Consider the following 20810-nt stretch of genomic DNA (forward strand, 5'->3'; position numbering starts at 1 on the left):
AAGCCCCTTAAAATTTACTTTTTGGCTCACGTAAGTGTAGCCTATGCGATGCTAACTTTTGTCTGTCTGTGCGTGCGTGCGTGCGTGCGTGCGTGCGTATGTATGTATGTACATGTATGTATGTATGTCTGTGGTAGAAACTTTAACATTTGAAGACGTCACAACATTTGAAGACGTCACATTATGACGTAAGAGGGTTAGACGTCACGCGAAGGAATTACTGAAAGTCTCGGTCATTGTTATTATGAGCGGGCCGAGACTAGTTTTTCTTCGAAATCGGCCATTCAGATCTAGATCTAGTGTCTCGCTTTCTTGCACAGTGTCACCTATGCCGCTTACTGTGTGTGTGTGTGTGTGTGTGTGTGTGTGTGTGTGTGTGTGTGTGTGTGTGTGTGTGTGTGTGTGTGTGTGTGTGTGTGTATGTGTGACGAAGTGATTGAGTTTGTGTTACTGTTTGTCGATTTCTTACGTGAGCCTTGAAGGCTTCGCCTCTTGTTTTTACAAGTAAAGCTCTTTCAAAGTATACTTTCCATAGCGTGATTGGAGATATTTTTTCTCTCTTACAAGAATGCTTGCAATGTAAGTAAATATCTTGTTAGTGTCACTGGTTTTGCTCAAATGGTTTCTTGTTCATAAAGCTATGTGTGTAAAATTCGAAAAAGGGGTTGATTCTGTGGGGAAGTAGCAGAACTATATCGAACCAAAAATGAGCAGGGGAAAAATACATTCATGGTTTTGTGGGGCGACTGGAGATACATTTTCTGAAGAATCTGCAATGCAAGGAAAGATCTCATAAGTTTTGCTGTTTTATCCTAACCGCCCCTAGCCCTTGTGTGTGTGTGTGGTTGTATGTGTGTGTGGTTGTATGTGTGTGTGGTTGTATGTGTGTGTGTGTGTGTGTATGTATTTGTGTGAGTGTGTGTGTGTTTGTGCGTGCGCATGTGTGTGTGTGTGTGTGTCTGTGTGTGCGTGTCTGTGTGTGTGTGGTGTTTTTGTTTCACCTAATTCGGATCAGAGGCCTGTATTTCATTCACTATTATGTTCTGTTATTGTTGTGTATCATGTTAAGATACAAAATGGCCAACATTAAGTGCGGAGACCAGAGAACCCAGATCTACGTAGACAGAGACAACAGTGTGGACGGCTACTCCTACGTCAGTGGGGTCAGGGTCAAGGTCAAGACGACCAACGCGCAAGGCCAGGTGGTGGAGCAGACCAACAAACTCTCCAACGACAAGTTCAAAGAGGTAGGACCTGGAAAAAGCGATAAGTCTCAGGACTGGACCTACAGGCCTAGTGTCTGAGAGGGATGGTTTGAAAATGAGGCAGGGGAACAGTTGCTGGGGTGGGGGCTTTGGTGGGCTTGGCCCCAAGATGCTGCTGAAAGTTAGCATTTGCAAGAGTTTATTTGGTCTCTTCTTGAGAAAAAGGTTACATTTTCCCGGTAAGTGGGGGGACTTCCTTCATGGCTGTCCAGTCATGAAGGTGACATAGACACGGATACGATAACGCAAGATCCTGCGATCATTTAGCTACGTGTGTGTAACTAAAGCGTTGCTTGATAGAACGCAAGGAACACAATGTCAACCTTGTTCATTAGGCAAACAAAAGTTGCTTGATTTTCGACCCTAGGTTTGCCTCCCAACCCAAGAACTTGTTTGGAACCTTAAGAAAATGTGTGTTTTTTTATCAAAAGGTATCAAAATAACAAAATTCGATTTTGCAGCCTTTGCAAGGAAAGTTATTCTTCTCCAACATCCAGATGATACAGTCCCCCGTTTCTTTAAGGCGAGATTGGAGAGTGAAGCGAGTGGGGCGAGGAAGTGCCGTTTCTTGGCCAATTCTCGCCGCGAGGAACGCTAGGATGTGGTGACAGAACGCTAGGAAGCATTGGAGGTGCTCGCTACGCGAGAAATGGCCGCCGCACTGATGCCAATCCGATTGGCTGTTCGTGGTCGTTTACCGATCAGTGCAGATGACGTTTTCGGTATCAACCAATGGTGTTTAATTCTGGCGTAGCTATAGTCGTCAAAGCGTTTCATATAGTCACTCTCGTCTTCTAGCTCCGCGAGCGGCTAGCCGCGAGAAAGTCTCGCCTGAAAGAAACACGCGTCAGTTCGCGCGATTTTTGTCCAAAAGAAAGCCACATGCGCCGTGTAGATAAACAAACGACCTTCAATCAACAAAGTAAAAAAAGGTGGGGGGGAGGGGGGGGGGGAGAAGTGTGTCCCGACCTCCCAACCCTATTTTTGTTGTCCTTGTCGTGAAACCAAACATATTCGTTGTGTCCCTATGTAAGCAGTGGCAGTAAGAGCATTGTGCTTGTTCTGTGTGTTTCTTCTTCTTCTTCTTCTTCTTCTTCTTCTTCTTCTTCTTCTTCTTCTTCTTCTTCTTCTTCTTCTTCTTCTTCTTCTTATTCTCCATCTTCTTCTTCTGCGTTTATGGGCTGAAACTCCCACGTCCTCTCGTGTTTTTTTGCACGAGTGCATGTTTACGTGTATATGACCGTTTTTTCCCCGCCATTCAGCCAGTCATACGCCGCATTCTTAGGAAGCATGCAGGGTGTTTTCGTCTTCATGTAACAAATCGACCTTTGACATGGATTACAGGATCTTTTCCGTGCGCACTTGGTCTTACGTGTTTACGTGTACATACGAAGGGGGATGTGGCACTAGCAGGTCTATCTGCACATAAGTTGACCTGGAAAATCGGAAAAATCTCACCAGGCGCGTCCGGGATTTAAAACCAAGACCTTGCCATCCGCTTGGGATTCCGGCGTCTTGCCACTGGGCCATTGTGCGGTGTTCTGGATGATGGAACGTGTTTTTCAGTTCCTGGCGCAGGGCGATTTGTCCAAACGCCTGTGGCGCTGGTCCTACTCAGGCAGCAAGAAGCCGAGAAAAGCTGACCGCCTCCTGGGTAGCTACAACCAGACCACCAACAGCGGGGAGTTACGTAGCGGTCAGCTGACTGTGACGTATGCTTACACTGACCCTCTCAACGCCACGCGTCCTGGGGGCGCTCTGCTGACCATTCGCTGCGATGACCCCGAGTTCAAAGGCCTGGACAGCTACCCTGACACGTTATGTGGTGAGAATATACATGTGTTGAATCTTGCTATTTACTGAACAACGATACCTTGGCCGAGGTGCACGAGAAAGTTATACCAACCGGGCGGGAGTCAGCCGCGGTGTTCGATTGGTTGACATTGAGATTTGATGTGATTTCAACGAATCAGACCCCGCCGTTTGTTCTCCCCCGTCTGTGTTTCACCACCCTCCTGTTGCGTGACCACTGTCTTTCAAGTTGACAACAGAGTTTGGAATTTCTGTATGTTCTTGTTATTCTTCATTTCGTTGTTTTTGATAATGTGTGTTAGCGTCGCAGTTAGATTTCCAGAGAAATGAGCGCACACTCAAAACGTATGCACAATAGACGATAATTTTCCTGACTTTGGCATTCGTTTGGAACTCATAATCGAAGAATATGCACGTTTCACGGATTCAAAAAACCAAACACCTGTTACACAGCTGTTGAATTCAAGATAATGCCGTTGCTGTGGTGTGGCTGTCCTCACAGGGAGTCCCGCTGACCACTACTACAAGAGTCTGGAAGGCTTGGGGGCAGGGATACCGAGCGACCCCCATCACACTCACTTTCGCAAAGACGCCATCATCCTTGCCCAGCAGAACGTCAAACAGCCGTGAGTATAGGATAACTACACAATCGATGTTCACCGAGCAAAGTTAAGGATATTTTGTCAGTGGTATAGCCCAGATGCTGAACACTATTTTGGGGGTCAGAAATATAAGTGTATTTAAAGATTAGTTTTTCTTCTCCTCATATATATTTGGGTATGACGTCACATGTCCTAGACCACGTCTACCCTAAAAAAATGGCGTTTTTTGACGACCTGATTCACTTTCAACCGTCGAAATGGTGACTTAAACTGAAAGATATTTTACAGTTTACAATGATACCAGTCTGTCTGGTAGATTTGTCAAATGTGTTTCAACACACTTTGACAATTTCAGAGACAAAATATTATCGACATAGAGATTTGGAGTCAGTCGGTGTCCTGTCTTGACGAGTGCACAGGTGTCCACTAAAACCCTTTACCGACAGCAAAGAGAACAAGAAAATTTGCTGATTCAAATCAGCAGGTTCCCAGACGTTCCTTTATGTAACTTTTAGGTGAATGGCAAGGACTACTACTAAAGTAGTCCTTGGTGAATGGTCAAAGTGGTTTCTTCAAAAAACAGTCATGGCAGGGTGTTTGTGTGTGACACTTGTCCGAGTGCTAGGGTGAAATAGTGAAATGGTTAAATAACGCAAGTTATTTGAAGGAAAAAATCTTGTTTTGTTCCCGATCAATATTATGCAAGCTAGGGTTTTGTTTATGGTAAATATGTTCTGAAATGGACTACATGTATAGTTATATTATGCTCACACTCAGTCATCTTGCACAACAATGCAACACATGGATTGGATTAATGGAATGACATGTATTTGTCAACAACGAATCATGGGATAGAAAACTACAAAATGTGAAAGAAAGTACATTTAAACAATAAATGTAATACTGATTGTTAAACAAATGTAACACCGTTAATTGAACGCCATTGTGATAATAGCACCAGTAACAAGATATTGGCAAGTGCAATGATGGTGGTATTGTAATTACATTTATTTGTCAACAACAAATCAGGAAATAGAAAATTCAAAACGGGAAAGAAAATGTTTATGTTAACAAAATCCTGAAATCAATTTTAAGTAAGCTATTGCCGTCAACATGGAAAAATTGCGCGAGTGTCAATTGGTACAGTAAAACTAAACGTTTTATTGGACATTAGCGCAATTTTTCCATGCCGACGACGATATGTAGATTGTTTTATGTCACACCCACAGCTTAAAAATAGTTTGGTTTGATCGAGAAATGTTTGAGTTATGAAAATAATTATATTTATTTGTCAACAACAAATGACGAGATAGAAAAATTAAAAATGGGAAAGAAAATGTGTTATGTTAACAAAATCCTGAAATCAATTTTAAATAAAATATTGTCGTCAACATGGGAAAACTGCGTTAGTGTCAATTGGTACAGTAAAGGTAAACAACATTTCACTTGACATTAGCGCAATTTTGCCATGGCGACGACGATATGTATATTGTTTTATGTCACACTCACAGCTTTAAAAATAGTTTGGATTGACCGAGAAATGTTTGAGTTATGAAATAATTATATTTATTTGTCAACAACAAATGACGAGATAGAAAAATAAAAAATGGAAAAGAAAATGTGTTATGTTACACAGCTTAAAAATAGTTTGGATTGATCGAGAAATGTTTGAGTTAGAAAAATAGCAACTGCTTGGATTGTAAAAAGAAGTCTAGAAAATGGAGTTTTGGTGCATTAGTGAAAAACATAATTGGCATAATTATACATTGTTAATGTTAATTGAACATGATCCAGATATCATCAGCAACATGATTCAGATATCATCAGCAGCAAGTTATTGGCAAGTGAAACTGTAAACAAATGTTAAAGACAGTGGGTTTGAGAAACAGTAAAATATAGTTTGATACATGTAGTAATGATTGGTACGCATGCTGACGTTGTTAATCAACGTGGAAAAATTGCGTTAGTGTCAATTGGTACAGTAAAGGTAAACGTTTCACTGGACATTAGCGCAATTTTTCCATTGATGTGAACTCCATTATTACTGTCACATATGTTTTACAAATTACACCCATAATCCAAACCAACGCGCAAACACACACACACCACAACTACACACATATTTACTCGTTACCATTGGCCAACGCTCGTCACAACACTGATAGACTACGAAGCAATCTCTTCGATCATCTCTTCGCTGAGTCGGTCACACTTTTGCTCACCCCTGCCAACAATCTCAAACGTATCCTTTTTACATTTAGTCAAGTTTTGACTAAATGTTTTAACATCGAGGGGGAATCGAAACGAGGGTCGTGGTGTATGTGTGTGCGTGTGTGTGTGCGTGTGTGCGTGTGTGCGTGCGTGTGTGTAGAGCGATTCAGACCAAACTACTGGACCGATCTTTATGAAATTTTACATGAGAGTTCCTGGGATTGATATCCCCGAACATTTTTTCTTTTTTTGATAAATACCTTTGATGACGTCATATCCGGCTTTTTGTAAAAGTTGAGGCGGCACTGTCACGCCCTCATTTTTCAACCAAATTGGTTGAAATTTTGGTCAAGTAATGTTCGACGAAGCCCGGACTTCGGTATTGCATTTCAGCTTGGTGGCTTAAAAATTAATTAATGACTTTGGTCATTAAAAATCTGAAAATTGTAAAAAAAAATAAAAAAATATAAACCGATCCAAATTTACGTTTATCTTATTCTCCATCATTTTCTGATTCTAAAAACATATAAATATGTTATATTTGGATTAAAAACAAGCTCTGAAAATTAAATATATAAAAATCATTATCAAAATTAAATTGTCAAAATCAATTTAAAAACACTTTCATCTTATTCCTTGTCGATTCCTGATTCCAAAAACATATAGATATGATATGTTTGGATTAAAAACACGCTCAGAAAGTTAAAACAAAGAGAGGTACAGAAAAGCGTGCTATCCTTCTTAGCGCAACTACTAACCCGCTCTTCTTGTCAATTTCACTGCCTTTGCCATGAGCGGTGGACTGACGATGCTACGAGTATACGGTCTTGCTGAAAAATTGCATTGCGTTCAGTTTCATTCTGTGAGTTCGACAGCTACTTGACTAAATGTTGTATTTTCGCCTTACGCGACTTGTTTTTCAATCACTACAAAATTATCATACAGCTTTTTATGTCTCACTAAATTATAAATCAGATGTATGTGGTTGTTTGTTGCCTTGAATGCCCCAAGGGGCAAAAATGAGTGTTTCTTCCATACTAATAAGCCTCATTTGCCTAAACCATATAGGGAGTTATCCGTCCTTAGAGAGTTAATTTTTTTTAATATAAATCCCATGCTAATTTCAAATACAGCGTTTTGCTATTCACTTCAATATAATAGTAAATAACAATCAAGAAATAACGAAGTCGTTAAACCACAATTTCCCAGATATTTACACTTTTCATTTTGTTTCAATTCACACCACAAAACATACACTTCGCCTTTTGCTATTCAGTCTCAAGTCTACATAATAATAGTATAAATCATAACTAATTTTCTTCACATCATCAATGTTGCCTCACATGTTCTTTGTACAATCGTTGGTTTTCACAATAAATATTGCATTACTGTAATTGTCTTCTTTTTCTTTAACAATGTCTTTCCAAAAACAAAACTCAAAGACCACAAAAGCAACCTACTCCTATCTCTCGTCTCTCTTCCTGGGTACAATGGTACCTAAGACTTACATTCAAATGCTTACATTTCCATGCTACCCACATTGACAAAATACCAATAATTATTCAAAACAAATGAACGAAGGGAAAAAACCGTTGTGTGCCCTATCGCATGGCGTTGAAGCGAGTTACTTCCCTTACACATTCAATCACACTAGTTGGTTTGCGATTGTCGCTGTACCGTTCTTTGTATATTTTTAACGTGGGAGATCTGAGATAGTTTTTTTGTTGTATTATATAACCTATTATAGTGTAATTTTGCATCATGCTGTAACAGTTTCAAGAAAGAATGACAAAAAAATTGAAATACATTGCTGCAAACAACTAAGTTTGCCGAAAATTAGTTCCGGAATGTCACCATTCGCACAGCCAAATGCCTCCGCATAACCCAGACCTCCGGGTCTGGGAACAAGGAACTTAGTCGATAAATATCGACAGGGGGCCGACTAATGGTTTAAATGTGAAATGTGTGTATAATAATGGGTGTGGGTCTGAAATGAAGTTAGGTAGTAGTTAACATTTGTTTTGAATAATTATTGGTATTTTGACAATGTGGGTAGCATGGAAATGTAAGCATTTGAATGTAAGTCTTAGGTACCATTGTACCCAGGAAGAGAGACCAGAGATAGGAGTAGGTTGCAATAGCTTGTGTGGTCTTTGAGTTTTGTTTTTGGAAAGATATTGTAAAAGAAAAAGAAGACAATTACAGTAATGCAATATCTATTGTGAAAACCAACGATTGTACAAAGAACATGTGAAGCAACATTATGTCTATGATGGTGTGAAGAAAATTAGTTATGATTTATACTATTATTATTTAGACTTGAGACTGACAGTGTTGTGACGAGCGTTGGCTAATGGTAACGAGTACATATGTGTGTAGTTTTTGCGCGTTGGTTTGGATTATGGGTGTAATTTGTAAAACAGATGTGACAGTAATAATGGAGTTCACATCAGTGAGGTTAGTTTGAAATGGAACACACGCACGTTTTTGAAAAAAAACATATGAAATTTTGAACCATGAGATCTTTATTAAATAATAAACTGAACATCAGCAAAACATCAAAGCAATTATTAATTTGGTTTGAAAAGCTTGACTTACTATGTTAAATAGTGGATTGAAGGCTGAAAACGTCATTATCAAATTACATCTGAGATAGGAGGGCGGGTGGGGGAAGTGCTGAAAGTGTGGATGAGAATAAAAAAAAAATGCTGAGTGACAACAGGAAGGTTAAAGGCTGCCCTTTTCGTAGCGTTCATTAATTAATTCCTATTGTTTACATGTGCCAATAATGTTATACAACTGTACCTAAGGGGACATAATAACGATTGGCTGTAGCTTTCGAACACAGAAAAAATTATTTCGTTATTGCAAAGTGGTTTTGATAGTGTCGAATGTAAACAGAACAGTCTCAAAGTGAAAGTGGATGTTTCCCGGAAATTGCGAAGTTAACAAGAATACCGGCAGAAAAGCGCGCTTTCCTGCTTAGCACAATACGCTACCGCACTAATCTGGCGTGTCAATATCACTGACTACGTTTTGGACGTGGAAGGTGAGCGATTTCCTTCCGCCCTCAGCTAATTTAAGAAATCACCCCCCTCCTAGGTATGTTGCGACCCGGCCATCTCGTCATCGGCGCTTTTCCGGAAATGACCTGCGCTTTGTTGGAATTCTAACAATGGCCGCCATTGTAGGAATTCCAACTTTGCGCTACGCGATTCTAGAAATGTATCGCGCGCATAGTGAGAATTCTGCTCTTTCTTAGAATGCGATGTAAAATGATACAAGTCATGATGGCCTATGTGATCAATGCTTAGTCTTGAAAAAGCAGATGCATTGTATAACGCACCAAACCAACCGAATTACAAAAAGCAAAAACACTTTTGATAACTTCGGCGGGTTGTAACAACACAGTTCAACCAAAACGCACCAATTTTACGTAATTTTTAACGTTTCAGATCTTACATTTTACAACAACAAAAACACAACAAGAGTGTTCCGATATAACTTCAGTTTCACTGGTAACTATCGATTGTAATATTTTTTTACTCAGTCTTAACTGATTATATATTAAACTCAGTCTCTCTGGGCTGCAGAGACAGCATTACGTCCCTTTATTGAGTAGGCTCTTGTCACTGCATGGTAATCTAGGCTCTTGAAAAGTAATGTGCAAGTCTGTGCGATATATTGACGTGATTGATTGTTGCAAAATGTTGATTCAAATTAAAGATGATTTCAGCCTGTTGTAACAAACTAACACTCTACTCTGAGGAAAAAAAAATCATTGTGTTCAAAATAGATCGAGACAGCAGCAACAAGCTAGCTGCATGCGCTGAGTGTCACTGAGATAATTGTTACACAGTGTACCCCCACACCCCCAATTCAAGACTTCCCCTGTATAAGACCTTGCTTTTTCATATACCTTATTCATGACCTGTGAAAAGGGTATACTTTTTGTGCCAGTCGAAGGGTTGCCATTTCAACGAGGCAGCTCGTTTCCGGAAATGCGGCGCTTTGTTGGAAATCAAATGAGGTTTCGGGAAATCTACACACACACACACGTGCATCTTAACAACGATGGTTTCTTGTCCTGTAGGAAGAGTGTGTGTAGAGAGACGACCAGCATCGTGAAGTCTGGGAGTTGTGACGACCTGGGAGACAAGCTGTACGCCTGCCACCAGATGCTGACCTCCCACACTTCGTCGTCTTTCGAGTACACCTACCACGCATGCGTAGTGGAGAACAAAATTGACCTCATGAAGGTAAGGGCGTATTTATAGATTTGTCGAGCCCCAGCTGAATTTATTTTTTTCTTCTTTTTTTCCCCCATTTGTTTCTCTCCGTATATCATATTACCTCAATCCTGTCCTTAAGAGCCAACATTAATAGCCTATAGGACAGAAATATTCATTTTCATTCAGCTGATTTTGCTTAGGAAAGTCACTAAGAGAGATACTTTTGCCACTGCTGTTCATAAGAACAAAATTACACAGGGGTTCCAAAAAATATACATCCCTTTTTCACGAACGATTTGTTGCCAATATTTTCAGTTCACTTGGGAGAGTCACGAAGAAGGAGGGCCTAGGGTTTTGCCAATTGTCTTCTGATCTTATATTAATTAACAGCAAAATAATACACAGTCCAACAATATGAACCTATTTTAATTTTTCTTGGCACTTTTTGTTTGCCCAGATTTTTATATTCTGAGGAAGTATAGAAAAGACCTAGAAATGCGTTGTTTGATTAAAACATATAAATTGATGTATGCGATTATTGAAACAACACGCACAATGTCTTGTACCCAAACATCCTTTTGAATTGTTTCTTTTTCTTCATGAACACTTACATTAACAGCACTCCCAGTGAGTTCATGTAGAGTTAGCATGAAATGCATCTGATTGATAGCCTACAGGTGGCATATTTCACACTGGTATGCTTATAACAAAGATAGACTTGCAATTCTTCTTCTTCTTCTTCTTCTTCTTCTTCTTCTTCTTCTTCTTCTTCTTCTTCTTCTTCTTCTTCTTCTTCTTCTCTGTGTTCAATTTCATGGCTGTTATACTATCTTCTAGTCTGTGGCTGCCATGAAGTCCGCAGTCTTCAGCAGTTCAGGTGCCCAGGCTGGTGTCTTCTGGCCAGTAGAGCTGGCGGGTGAGACTTGCAATGAAAATCTTCATTGCGCTACACACTTTTGCTAAAACTGAAATCTATAAACGGTATATTTTCAGGTTTTCATCAGCTGTCTGCGTGTGCTGTGCGCCACCGAGAAACCCACGTCGCAAGAAACATGTCAGCCTCTCCAGCAGGTCAGACGAGGACAATTAAGTAGACAAACGAACATTAGAAAAGAGATTCAACTATGTCCTGAGCTGGGACATCTCTGTTGCTTTATTTATTGTTGGATTCCTTAGGAAACATTAGGGGCAAAAATACATAAATGACCTGGGAAGGATAACATCTTTTTAATGCGTGTGTGTGTGGGTGTGTGTGTGTGTGTGTGTGTGTGTGTGTGTGTGTGTGTGTGTGTGTGTTTGTGTGAATAGAATAGAATAGAATAGAATAGAATAGAATTTATTGTCATCAACCCTTAAGGATATTGACACAAGTTGTACAATAAATGAATGGATAAATAATGTACAAATTATTTCATTCAATATTGAAACAATTAAAAACAAAGGCTCCAAGCAATTTTTGAATTTTTTCGTCTTTTTTAAATAACAGATCGCTTGGTTTCCTTAAGTCACAGTTTGATACTTCTTCTTCTACTAACTTTTTTCTAATATTGTTAAATTTCTTGCAATTGTCTAGAAAATGTAGCTCATCTTCAATTACTTTACATGTATTACAGAGGCGATTCTCTCGCAATATTCCTCTATGACGCCCAGTCTCAATTTTTAAAGAATTGTGTGTGTGTTTGTGTGTGAGTGTGTGTGGGTGCGTGCGTGCGCACGCGTGTGTGTGTGTGCTTGCATGCGTGCGTGTCTGCGTACGCGCGCGTGTGTGTTTGTGTGTGTGTGTGTGTGTGTGTGTGTGTGTGTGCATGTGTGTGTGTGTGTGGGGGGGTGTCTGTGTGTGTGTGTGTACGTGTGTGTGCATGTGTGTGTGTGTGTGGGGGGATGCCTGTGTGTATGTGTGTGTGTGTGTGTGTGTGTGTGTAAGTGAAACAGAGATAGGAGGGCACCGTGTAGATGGGATGGCGCTGTGGTATGTGACCAAGTGGAGGGATGGTCTTATCCCATGTAAAAGCCTAAGAGGGCCTTTACAGAGACCACCACCCCCCCTCCCCACCCGCTTTTGAGACCTTCAACAATCTGAGAAAATCAGCTCTTAAAAAGAAGGGGGTTTTAACCTGGGGGTAAATTGACAGAGGTTATCTCTCAGCTCTTTCAAACAACAGTTGAACACTTTCTTTTTGACACAATATTACACCAACCCGGCCTGATGTCTTTTCCATTCCATTTCTGCACGTACTCCTCTCCCTTAAAGTTGGTAGGATTGTTGAAAGTGTTCGCTGGGTATGTGTGTATATATATAGTGTGTATAGCATGCATATATGAATATTGTGTGAACAGTACATGTGGTGATTTTTGTCCGTATGATTAATTGTTTTATGTAGGTTGTACATTTAATTGTTTTATTTTGTATATATGTTCTTTTGTAAAGGGCCTAGAGCCATTGGTATATAGGCACTTAAAAATGTCCAGTTATTATTATTATCATTATTATGTGTGACAGGGGAGGCTACCGCTCCTTTCACAGCGGACTCTGCACCCGAGTTGTTGGCCTTTAAGTCAACACCGGTGGATTGTGGAATTCTGTTTGTGATGGGGTCTGGTGGTTTCCGATTGTCTGTATGTTCATGGAAACCTTCGGGTTTGCATAACAGTTTTTATAGGGCTAAGAAATGAGCCCTAACATTTTCAATCCTGTTTGATTGCACTTCGCCTCCCGAGGTGATCGTAGTGTTACGGCACTCGGTTACAATGAACAGAAAATCTGAAAAAGCAAGGTCTTAAAAGGGAACGAAGTCTTACATTGAGAGGGTCTTAAAACGGGGTTCCACTGTACACGCTGACGCGGTCTGTTACTGGTTGTGTCCACCAGGTGTACAGCGCCTGTGGAGACCTGACCCCCAAGATGACCCACACCAAGATGAGCCAGCTCCTGGCACTGTCCGACTGTCCGGTTGTCGCCTCCAATGTCACCACTCTCCGCTAGTGCAACACGTGTCGCCTCCAATGTCACCACTCTCCGCTAGTGCAACACGTGTCGCCTCCAATATGTCACCACTGTCCGCTAGTGCAGTACGTTACAACCGTGCATGTAACACTTGGCATGGACAAGTATTGTTCACGTTTTTTTTTCTTCTCACTAATAAACAATTCGAACGCGTGTTATTTTATTTTGTTGATGTTGATTCTGGAAAGTATCCATGATAGCTATATTGATCACAATATTTCGATTGAAGGAATCCGTCACAAAATTAATGTCATATGATGCCTCTGTTTGTGTGTGAGTGTGAGTGTGTGCGTGTGTGTGTGTGTGTGTGTGTGTGTGTGTGTGTGTGTGTGTGTGTGTGTGTTGTCGATACTGACCATGTGATAATATACTTTTTAGCACGCACGCACGCACGCACGCACGCACGCACACACACACACACAAATATTGCCCATTTCGCGGAATCGGCAATTACGGGAATTCGGCACGACACATACACACAAACACCACCACCATCATCTCAATTAAAAACACACACACACGAAGAACAAGAAGGACCAAAACAAGAACAATAATAACAGTTAAAACGACATCATCAGTAGTCGCAACAACTACTACTATGACGACAACGACAAAATGAACAACGTCACCAGAATGATGATTTTTCAAAACCACCGAAAATAAAGAAGAGAACTTGTACGTGAACCACGAACTTACATCACCTTGCTTAAAAAAATATTGTTACTTTCATTTTTGGGAACGATCGCACTTAAATTTTAGCTGTGTTGAACACTTTGCATTTGAGGCATGGAATCAAATATTGATGTATTTAATGTTTATGTCATGTAACAAGACATATAGATTATATTTGTTTTGTGCTGAGATTTGTGGTGAAAAGGTCAGTAGGTAAATTTCAAGTTTAGTCTTATGCACATGCAGCCAAGTCAATAATAACTCGTATCCACAACAGAAATGCAGACAGGCAGACAGGCAGACAGCCAGACAACGAGACAAACCGACGAACGAACAGACACACAAACACATTGAAGGACACAGTACATACGAAGAGACAGACAGACAAGCAGACAGACAGTCGACAGGCTGGTGTCCACACACCCAGGCAACACACACACACACACACACACACACACACACACTGCACACACACACACACACACACACACACACACACACACGCACACGCACACAGAGACATATATTATATATAAAACATCAGAAATTGTGAAAGAAACAATTGAAAGTCAGCAGAGACTTTCTTCCGAGATTTGTTAAAATCTCTTAGCAGAGATAGAGAGAGAAATAAGTATCCCTTCACAGACAGCCTATTGGGAGCATCAGACCCTCCTCAAGGGGGACCGAGATTTACAGAGCAAAGTCCCTTTGTGGGGGACGTATCGCAAGGTAATCTAGTCCTGAGGAGGACCATTGTATTTGTACCTAGACCAGACACGTGTTTCGACACTATTGTGTCTCATCAGTGGTCAGGTACGTGGTACTGATGGCGAGAGTTGTCAACCCATGGTATCCAACTAAGAAGCAAACCATTCTCTGAATATATATATATATATATTTATATATTAAACATCAGAAGTTGCGAAAGAAACAATTGAAAGTCAGAAGAGACTTTCTTCTGAGATTTGTTAAAATCTCTTAGCAGAGCAAAAGAGAGAGTAAACAAAAAAATGTGTCCCTTCACAGACAGCCCTATTGGGGAAATCAGACCCTCCTCGGACGGGACCGAGTTTCACAAAGAGAATCTGCCCCGAGGGGAGAGTATCAACAGAGGAAACTAGTCCAGAGGAGGACCATTGTTTTACTACCGTAAATAATATATTACCCGCTATTACGAGCTAGTCGTGTGACAGAGAGTTTTCTTGCACACGAGACTGTAGATGTTTCACGACGGCTTTACCTTGTCTATTACCGGTTTTGAGTAACCAACTGTTTACACCCTTATTAAGCCTCCATGGCTTTACCATTCTGATTACCGGTTTTGAGTAACCAACTGTTTAGACTTTGTATGCCTCCTTGGCTTTACCATCTTTATTACCAGTTTCGAGTAACCAACTTTCCAACGAACTGACGGGACGGAAAGCAAAGGGATATCGAGGTACCCCTTTCCGCACAGTTCGTTTCGCCGCTTCACTACTCTCTAACCCTGCCTAAATTATCCCTCACTTTCACACTCATATTCTAACTCTCTCTCGCTCACTCTACACCTCACATCATTCTCACTCCTTCTCTCCATTCTCACCCTATTCTATCTCTCATGATTCTCTCCAACTCCTCTCTCGCTTCTTGTCTCCTTCTCTCACACTTCCTTTCAATCTTTTTCAGCGCTCTCACCCATTGTCTTGCATACTCAACATCCCTAGGCATAGGGGGAATCGATACCACGGGCATCTTATTTGTCTGACACCCCACCTCTTTCGTTGCTCCCTCATCCAACCCTTTCATTTCTACATTTTTCTTATGATCCTTCTTCCCATGTCTTTCTCTCGCTTTTCTCGTTCCATACTTTTGCCCACACCACTCGCACTTATACGTTTTCACCTTTGGCACTTCCATCTGAAACATTAATAACCATATATTTTTTTATTCTACTTTTGGCTTTTTTGTGCAATTGAGTTAATTCAACATAAGGTTTTAGATCATCTTTGTGAACTATCACCACTTTGCCCCCTCTTTCTATCTTCATCGAAGTTTGTCCAATGGTTTCTAAAACCTGGTATGGCCCTACCCATCCTAATCCCAGTTTTTGGTTAGCTTTAGGAGGGTACCACCTCCAGGCTCTTGTTCCCACAGGAAAGTCTCTTTTCTTTATCTTTTTGTCGTACCCTTTCTTTTGACGTAGGAAACTCTTTTGCAGGTTTATTCTAGCTACATCGAAAGAGTTTTCTAATGTTGCTTTCACCCACTCTACGTATACACTTGGACATTCTTCATATTGGCTATCAGCGGGCTTACCCACTATAGCTTCTAATGGAAGTACGACTTCTCTCCCAAACATCAACAAGTTAGGTGTACATTGCGTAGACTGTTGTCTTGACGACCTGTATGCCATCAACAAAAATGGAATATGATCATCCCAATCGTCCCTTCTTTCATTCACAAATATTGACAGCATCTGCTGTAACGTTTTGTTAAATCTCTCTACCAACCCATCACTCTGAGGGTGGTATGGGGTAGTCCTAGTTTTATTTATTTCTAATGTCTCACACAAACACCGAAATAAAATGCTCTCGAACTCTCTCCCCTGATCTGTGTGTATAGCATCAGGCATGCCGAACCTACAAATTAACTCAGTGATCAGTTTATCCGCCACAGTTTGTGCAGTATGGTTAGGTATGGAGTATGCTTCTACCCATTTGGTGAATTAGTCAGTCACCACCATAATGTATTCATTTCCTTTTTCCGTTTGAGGCAAAGGTCCAATAATGTCAATCGCTATCTTTTCTAAAGGAATTCCTACGTTGACATGCTGCATCGGTTCCCTTCCTCTACCCGGACCTGGTTTCTTTCGGGCACACATAGGGCACTTTGCACACCACCTAGCTATATCTTCGTTCATCCCTGGCCAGTAGACGATACGTTTGATTCTAGCTAGCCTTTTGTCCCTTCCCAAATGTCCCACAGTTTTCTGGTCATGTGCCAGCTTTAGTATCTCACTTCTAACGGAATGGGGAGCTACCCACACGGTTTCAACATTCCCTGTCGCGTCTACCGTAGTCTTGTTAACAGCAGTCGAGTATATTACTATATTACTAGCTCGTAATGGCGATTATGTCTCACAGCTTCAACAGAGGAGAGAACAAACACGTTTTGCGTACTCACGCTTGATAAACCTAAACACAGGAGCAGCCATTGTGGAGAGATCTACTTTTTGACGAAAGTGACCGAACAACTATAAATGACGTCTCGGTATATGTGAATGACGTCACAGTCATCGTCACAGTCTGTATCTTTTGAAGCATCGCAATCTTCATGACGTCTTTCTGTGTCTGCATCCGCGAAATGTTTGTTCTTTCCGGGATCTTTGTCATCTATGTCTGAACTCTGTCCTTATAGTGTCAGACTAACAGGCCTCCTGAGCGAGCCACTTTCCAAGGGCAGCTAAATTCGCGTATGGAAACAGTACTGTCGTCTGGGATGCCGTTTTCAGTATTCTGAGCGTTGAAGAATTTGTAAAGAGAAGAAACGATAACAGCAGGAGAAATAAAAGTCGTGTGTGCATTTTGGGGTTTTTGGAGGGACGATTTCGAGTTTGAATCCGTTCTTGCACATGCTCCAAAGCGTGTAACATACAATCTTGCACACGTTTGCTTTAGTAGTGGCAAAGAAGGAAAGCGTGTGACATATATTGTTGTACTGAGGTTTTTCGTGTTTTGAAATTTGATATAGCGGTTGTTTTGATCAATACATGGATGACTTGCCTACTTATTTTAAAATTTACTCGTGAAGAGTTCCTTTAATCCTGTACGGATTTAGAAGTCAGAAATTTAGCCATGAGACTCGGCACAGTGTCTTAACACAGTGGGAGAAGTCAACGATCTTCAAAATAAAATCAACTGTCAGCAATAATATGGCTTATATGGATTGTCGGAGGCAATAGAGGTAAATTACATCTTCTTCAAAACTGGGGTTCTACTGCTAGTGCTATTCATACACGTATGAAGCCAGTATGACCGTTCAATAGTGAATTTGAAACTGCAGAACATCAAACACTGCATCCATTAACTGGTCCATCTTCATCTTTGCAAGGACGGTTGAAAACGTGACACCTTTCTTTTTTTGAGAATTGAATTTAATTGAATTGAATTTTATTGTACAAGGATTAAGATTTAAGACTATGCCTTTTCTTACATCTGTCCTTGGGACGCACAGACACACAATGATAAAATAAAATAAAAAGTAAAAAGTAAAAAGTAAACAGTAACAACAAAAAGAGGTGGGAAAAATTAAACACGTGATGATAATGATGACGATGATGAAGATAATGACGATGATCATGATGATGAGATGATGATGATGATGCATGAAGAGCATACACATATGGTTATTCACAAAATCAAATGCAAAATATGCAGGCTATTATGCGTACAAGCTAGAAGCAATGAAACATGTAACAATAGTACAACAAAAATATGTTCAGAATATAAAACGGCACAGCATAACTTTGACATGATATTAACTGTGGTAAATCGAAACGCTTTAAACTACTCAGACATGAAGTGGTTTTTTTAACACATTTTTTAAAACTTGTTAATGACTTCAAGTGCTTGAAGGATGATGGCAGTGAGTTCCAGACTGATGTACCCGAACAAGCACAAGGTCAATTCGTTGAATCGGTGGGATCAAGTTGACAGACCAATATCTGTCGGTAGCTTTTTTAAACAGTGATGTACTGTAAGTCGGCACTTTACCGTAATACAATTTATGCATGAAAATGGCTTTGTTTAACTTAACACATATAATACACATACACACACACACACACACACACACACACACACACACACACACACACACACACACACACACACACACACACACACACACACACACACACACACACACACACACACACACACACACACACACGTGTTCGTAAATGTGTGTGTTCGTACATGTTTTTGTCCGTACATGTGTGTGCATGTGCGTACGTGCGTGTGTATGTATATGGCTTACTGACGGGCTGTGTCAATGGAACATCAAAGACATGCTCCGGAAACAGGACAATGGCCTGGAGAAGGGAGAGTGAGGGGTAAGGCGGAAAAAAGAAGAGGGGGAAGGATTGACCGTACGATGTCAAAAACAATCTTCGAGTGATTATCCGCCTTTGAAGTACTGAATAGAGATATGAAGTGTCTGCTATTTCGGGGATATTATCACGTGAAGCAAAGCTGCGCTCGCGCTGTACGATGCCTCTTATTGGCCAATACTTCATCGAATGGAGGCCAAAAGCTGGAACAGCCTTTCTGCTCTTAACAGTCAAACAAAGTACGGAGTGTCGCTTTCAAAAGGCGAGTCATTTCTGCTTTTGAGGTAATTCTTAAAACCGAAAATAATACTTTGCTCCGTAATGCCAATTGCAACTCCAGAACGAAAAGCAAATGCTGAGTTAATACAAAAAATATCCACATCCAGCAAAGGACTGTGTGAAAGAAACATCAGCACGAATCATTTTTGCTGTGATCCGTGAAACAAAAACAGACTTACGAAAATGTTTTTGACATATGTGTTGCTGTTTTGCATTGTGCTGAAATCTGATCCAATCTGGGCCAACGATGTAGTGAAGCATCATGGTTTCGTCGGGTGTCCGATAGCAAAAGTGGTTATCGAACAGGGCCCGGACACAATGACTGGACGATCGTTGCTGCAGTGTGTGATGAGATGTTCTCAGAGTGACCGCTGTAGCAGTGTGACGGTGTGTCCAAGCGGCGAGACAGGACATGTCCGGTGTCAGCTCAGATCCAATGACACCACTCGTGCACCGTGTCTGCAGGGCCAGACCCACAACAGCTGTCATCTGGTGTACAGGGTTAGTTTCAAACGATACTTAAAAAGTATGCAAACATTACGCAAAGCACGGGGTAAATTTGAAGATAATGGACATACGTGTCTTTAAAATCAGACAACTCTGCGGTAGTGTGCAGAAAGCCAGATGTATCATTGAGAATGCGTGAAGAAAAGGTAGTCGCGAGGCTGGAGGAAGTGTGTGTGCAGAAAGCCAGATGTATCATTGAGAATGCGTGAAGAAAAGGTAGTCGCGAGGCTGGAGGAAGTGTGTGTGCAGAAAGCCAGATGTATCATTGAGAATGCGTGAAGAAAAGGTAGTCGCGAGGCTGGAGGAAGTGTGTGTGCGGAAAGTTAAACGCAAACTGGGGAAGTTTGCATACATTGAGACAAACGTTGAAAAACAAAAGAATTCTGTACTCACAGATACAAGGACAGCACAATTATACGAATATTCGCTTATAGAAGCTTCTATAAGCGAAAATTCGTATAACTGTGCTGTCCTTGTATGTGTGAGTACAGATTTTTTTCAACTTTGTTTATCTCACCACAGTCATTTTGTTATTTAGATTACAATTAGACTGTTAAGTAAGTCTAGATACCAAGTAAGTTTGAAAGAAAATTGGAAGCTCTATCCTTTAGTTGAACAACTTAGTAATGAGTGTGCTTTTGATTAGCTGATGTATTGTTTCTGAACTGTGCGTATCATCTTTCAAGCTTTTATGTTATCAGACTAGTGCCAACTCGAAGGGAGAGGCAGAGGCAACCCCGACTGATGACTCGACGACATCGACTCCTACGACGACAGAGCTGACGTGTGAGAACGGGGGAACTCCTAATGGCACCAAGTGTTTCTGTCCCCTGCCCTTCGCTGGAAGACACTGTCAGCGTTATATGAGAGGTAGATGTGTGTATGCGTATGAGTGTGTGTGTGTGTGTGTGTGTGTGTGTGTGTGTGTGTGTGTGTGTGTGTGTGTGTGTGTGTGTGTGTGTATGTGTTTGTGTGTGTGTGTGTGTGTGTGTGTGTTTGACTGTCTGGCTGTCTGGCTGTGTGTCTTCTCATCCGTCTGTCCATCCGTTTGTCAAGTCTGTCAGTGTGTCTGTCTGTGTGTACAGACTGCACTGAGGGTTACGAGAATGGACATCAGGACGGACACCAAGGCGTATA

At 41.0% G+C, this 20810-nt stretch overlaps 2 protein-coding genes across 2 annotated transcripts in view; both read left to right on the forward strand.

Moving 5' to 3' along the window:
* The window catches only part of LOC138962889 (uncharacterized), a 104870-nt gene extending 91590 nt beyond the window's left edge, over positions 1-13280 (forward strand). Inside the window, exons 10-15 of the mRNA XM_070334854.1 lie at positions 1070-1247; positions 2832-3090; positions 3580-3703; positions 9984-10149; positions 11116-11193; positions 12992-13280. Of these exons, the coding sequence (XP_070190955.1) occupies positions 1070-1247; positions 2832-3090; positions 3580-3703; positions 9984-10149; positions 11116-11193; positions 12992-13105 (919 nt within the window). The 3' untranslated portion in view covers positions 13106-13280. The remainder of the gene's footprint in view (positions 1-1069; positions 1248-2831; positions 3091-3579; positions 3704-9983; positions 10150-11115; positions 11194-12991) is intronic.
* A 5895-nt stretch (positions 13281-19175) lies between these two features.
* Positions 19176-20810, forward strand: part of LOC138961007 (uncharacterized) — a 3483-nt gene continuing 1848 nt past the window's right edge. Inside the window, exons 1-3 of the mRNA XM_070332619.1 lie at positions 19176-19667; positions 20375-20543; positions 20759-20810. The exon at positions 20759-20810 is cut by the window's right edge and continues 37 nt beyond it. Coding sequence (XP_070188720.1) covers positions 19350-19667; positions 20375-20543; positions 20759-20810 — 539 coding nt within the window. The 5' untranslated portion in view covers positions 19176-19349. The remainder of the gene's footprint in view (positions 19668-20374; positions 20544-20758) is intronic.

This window comes from Littorina saxatilis, linkage group LG3 (genome assembly GCF_037325665.1).
Source record: "Littorina saxatilis isolate snail1 linkage group LG3, US_GU_Lsax_2.0, whole genome shotgun sequence".
In the NCBI taxonomy this organism is placed as follows: Eukaryota; Metazoa; Mollusca; class Gastropoda; order Littorinimorpha; family Littorinidae; genus Littorina; species Littorina saxatilis.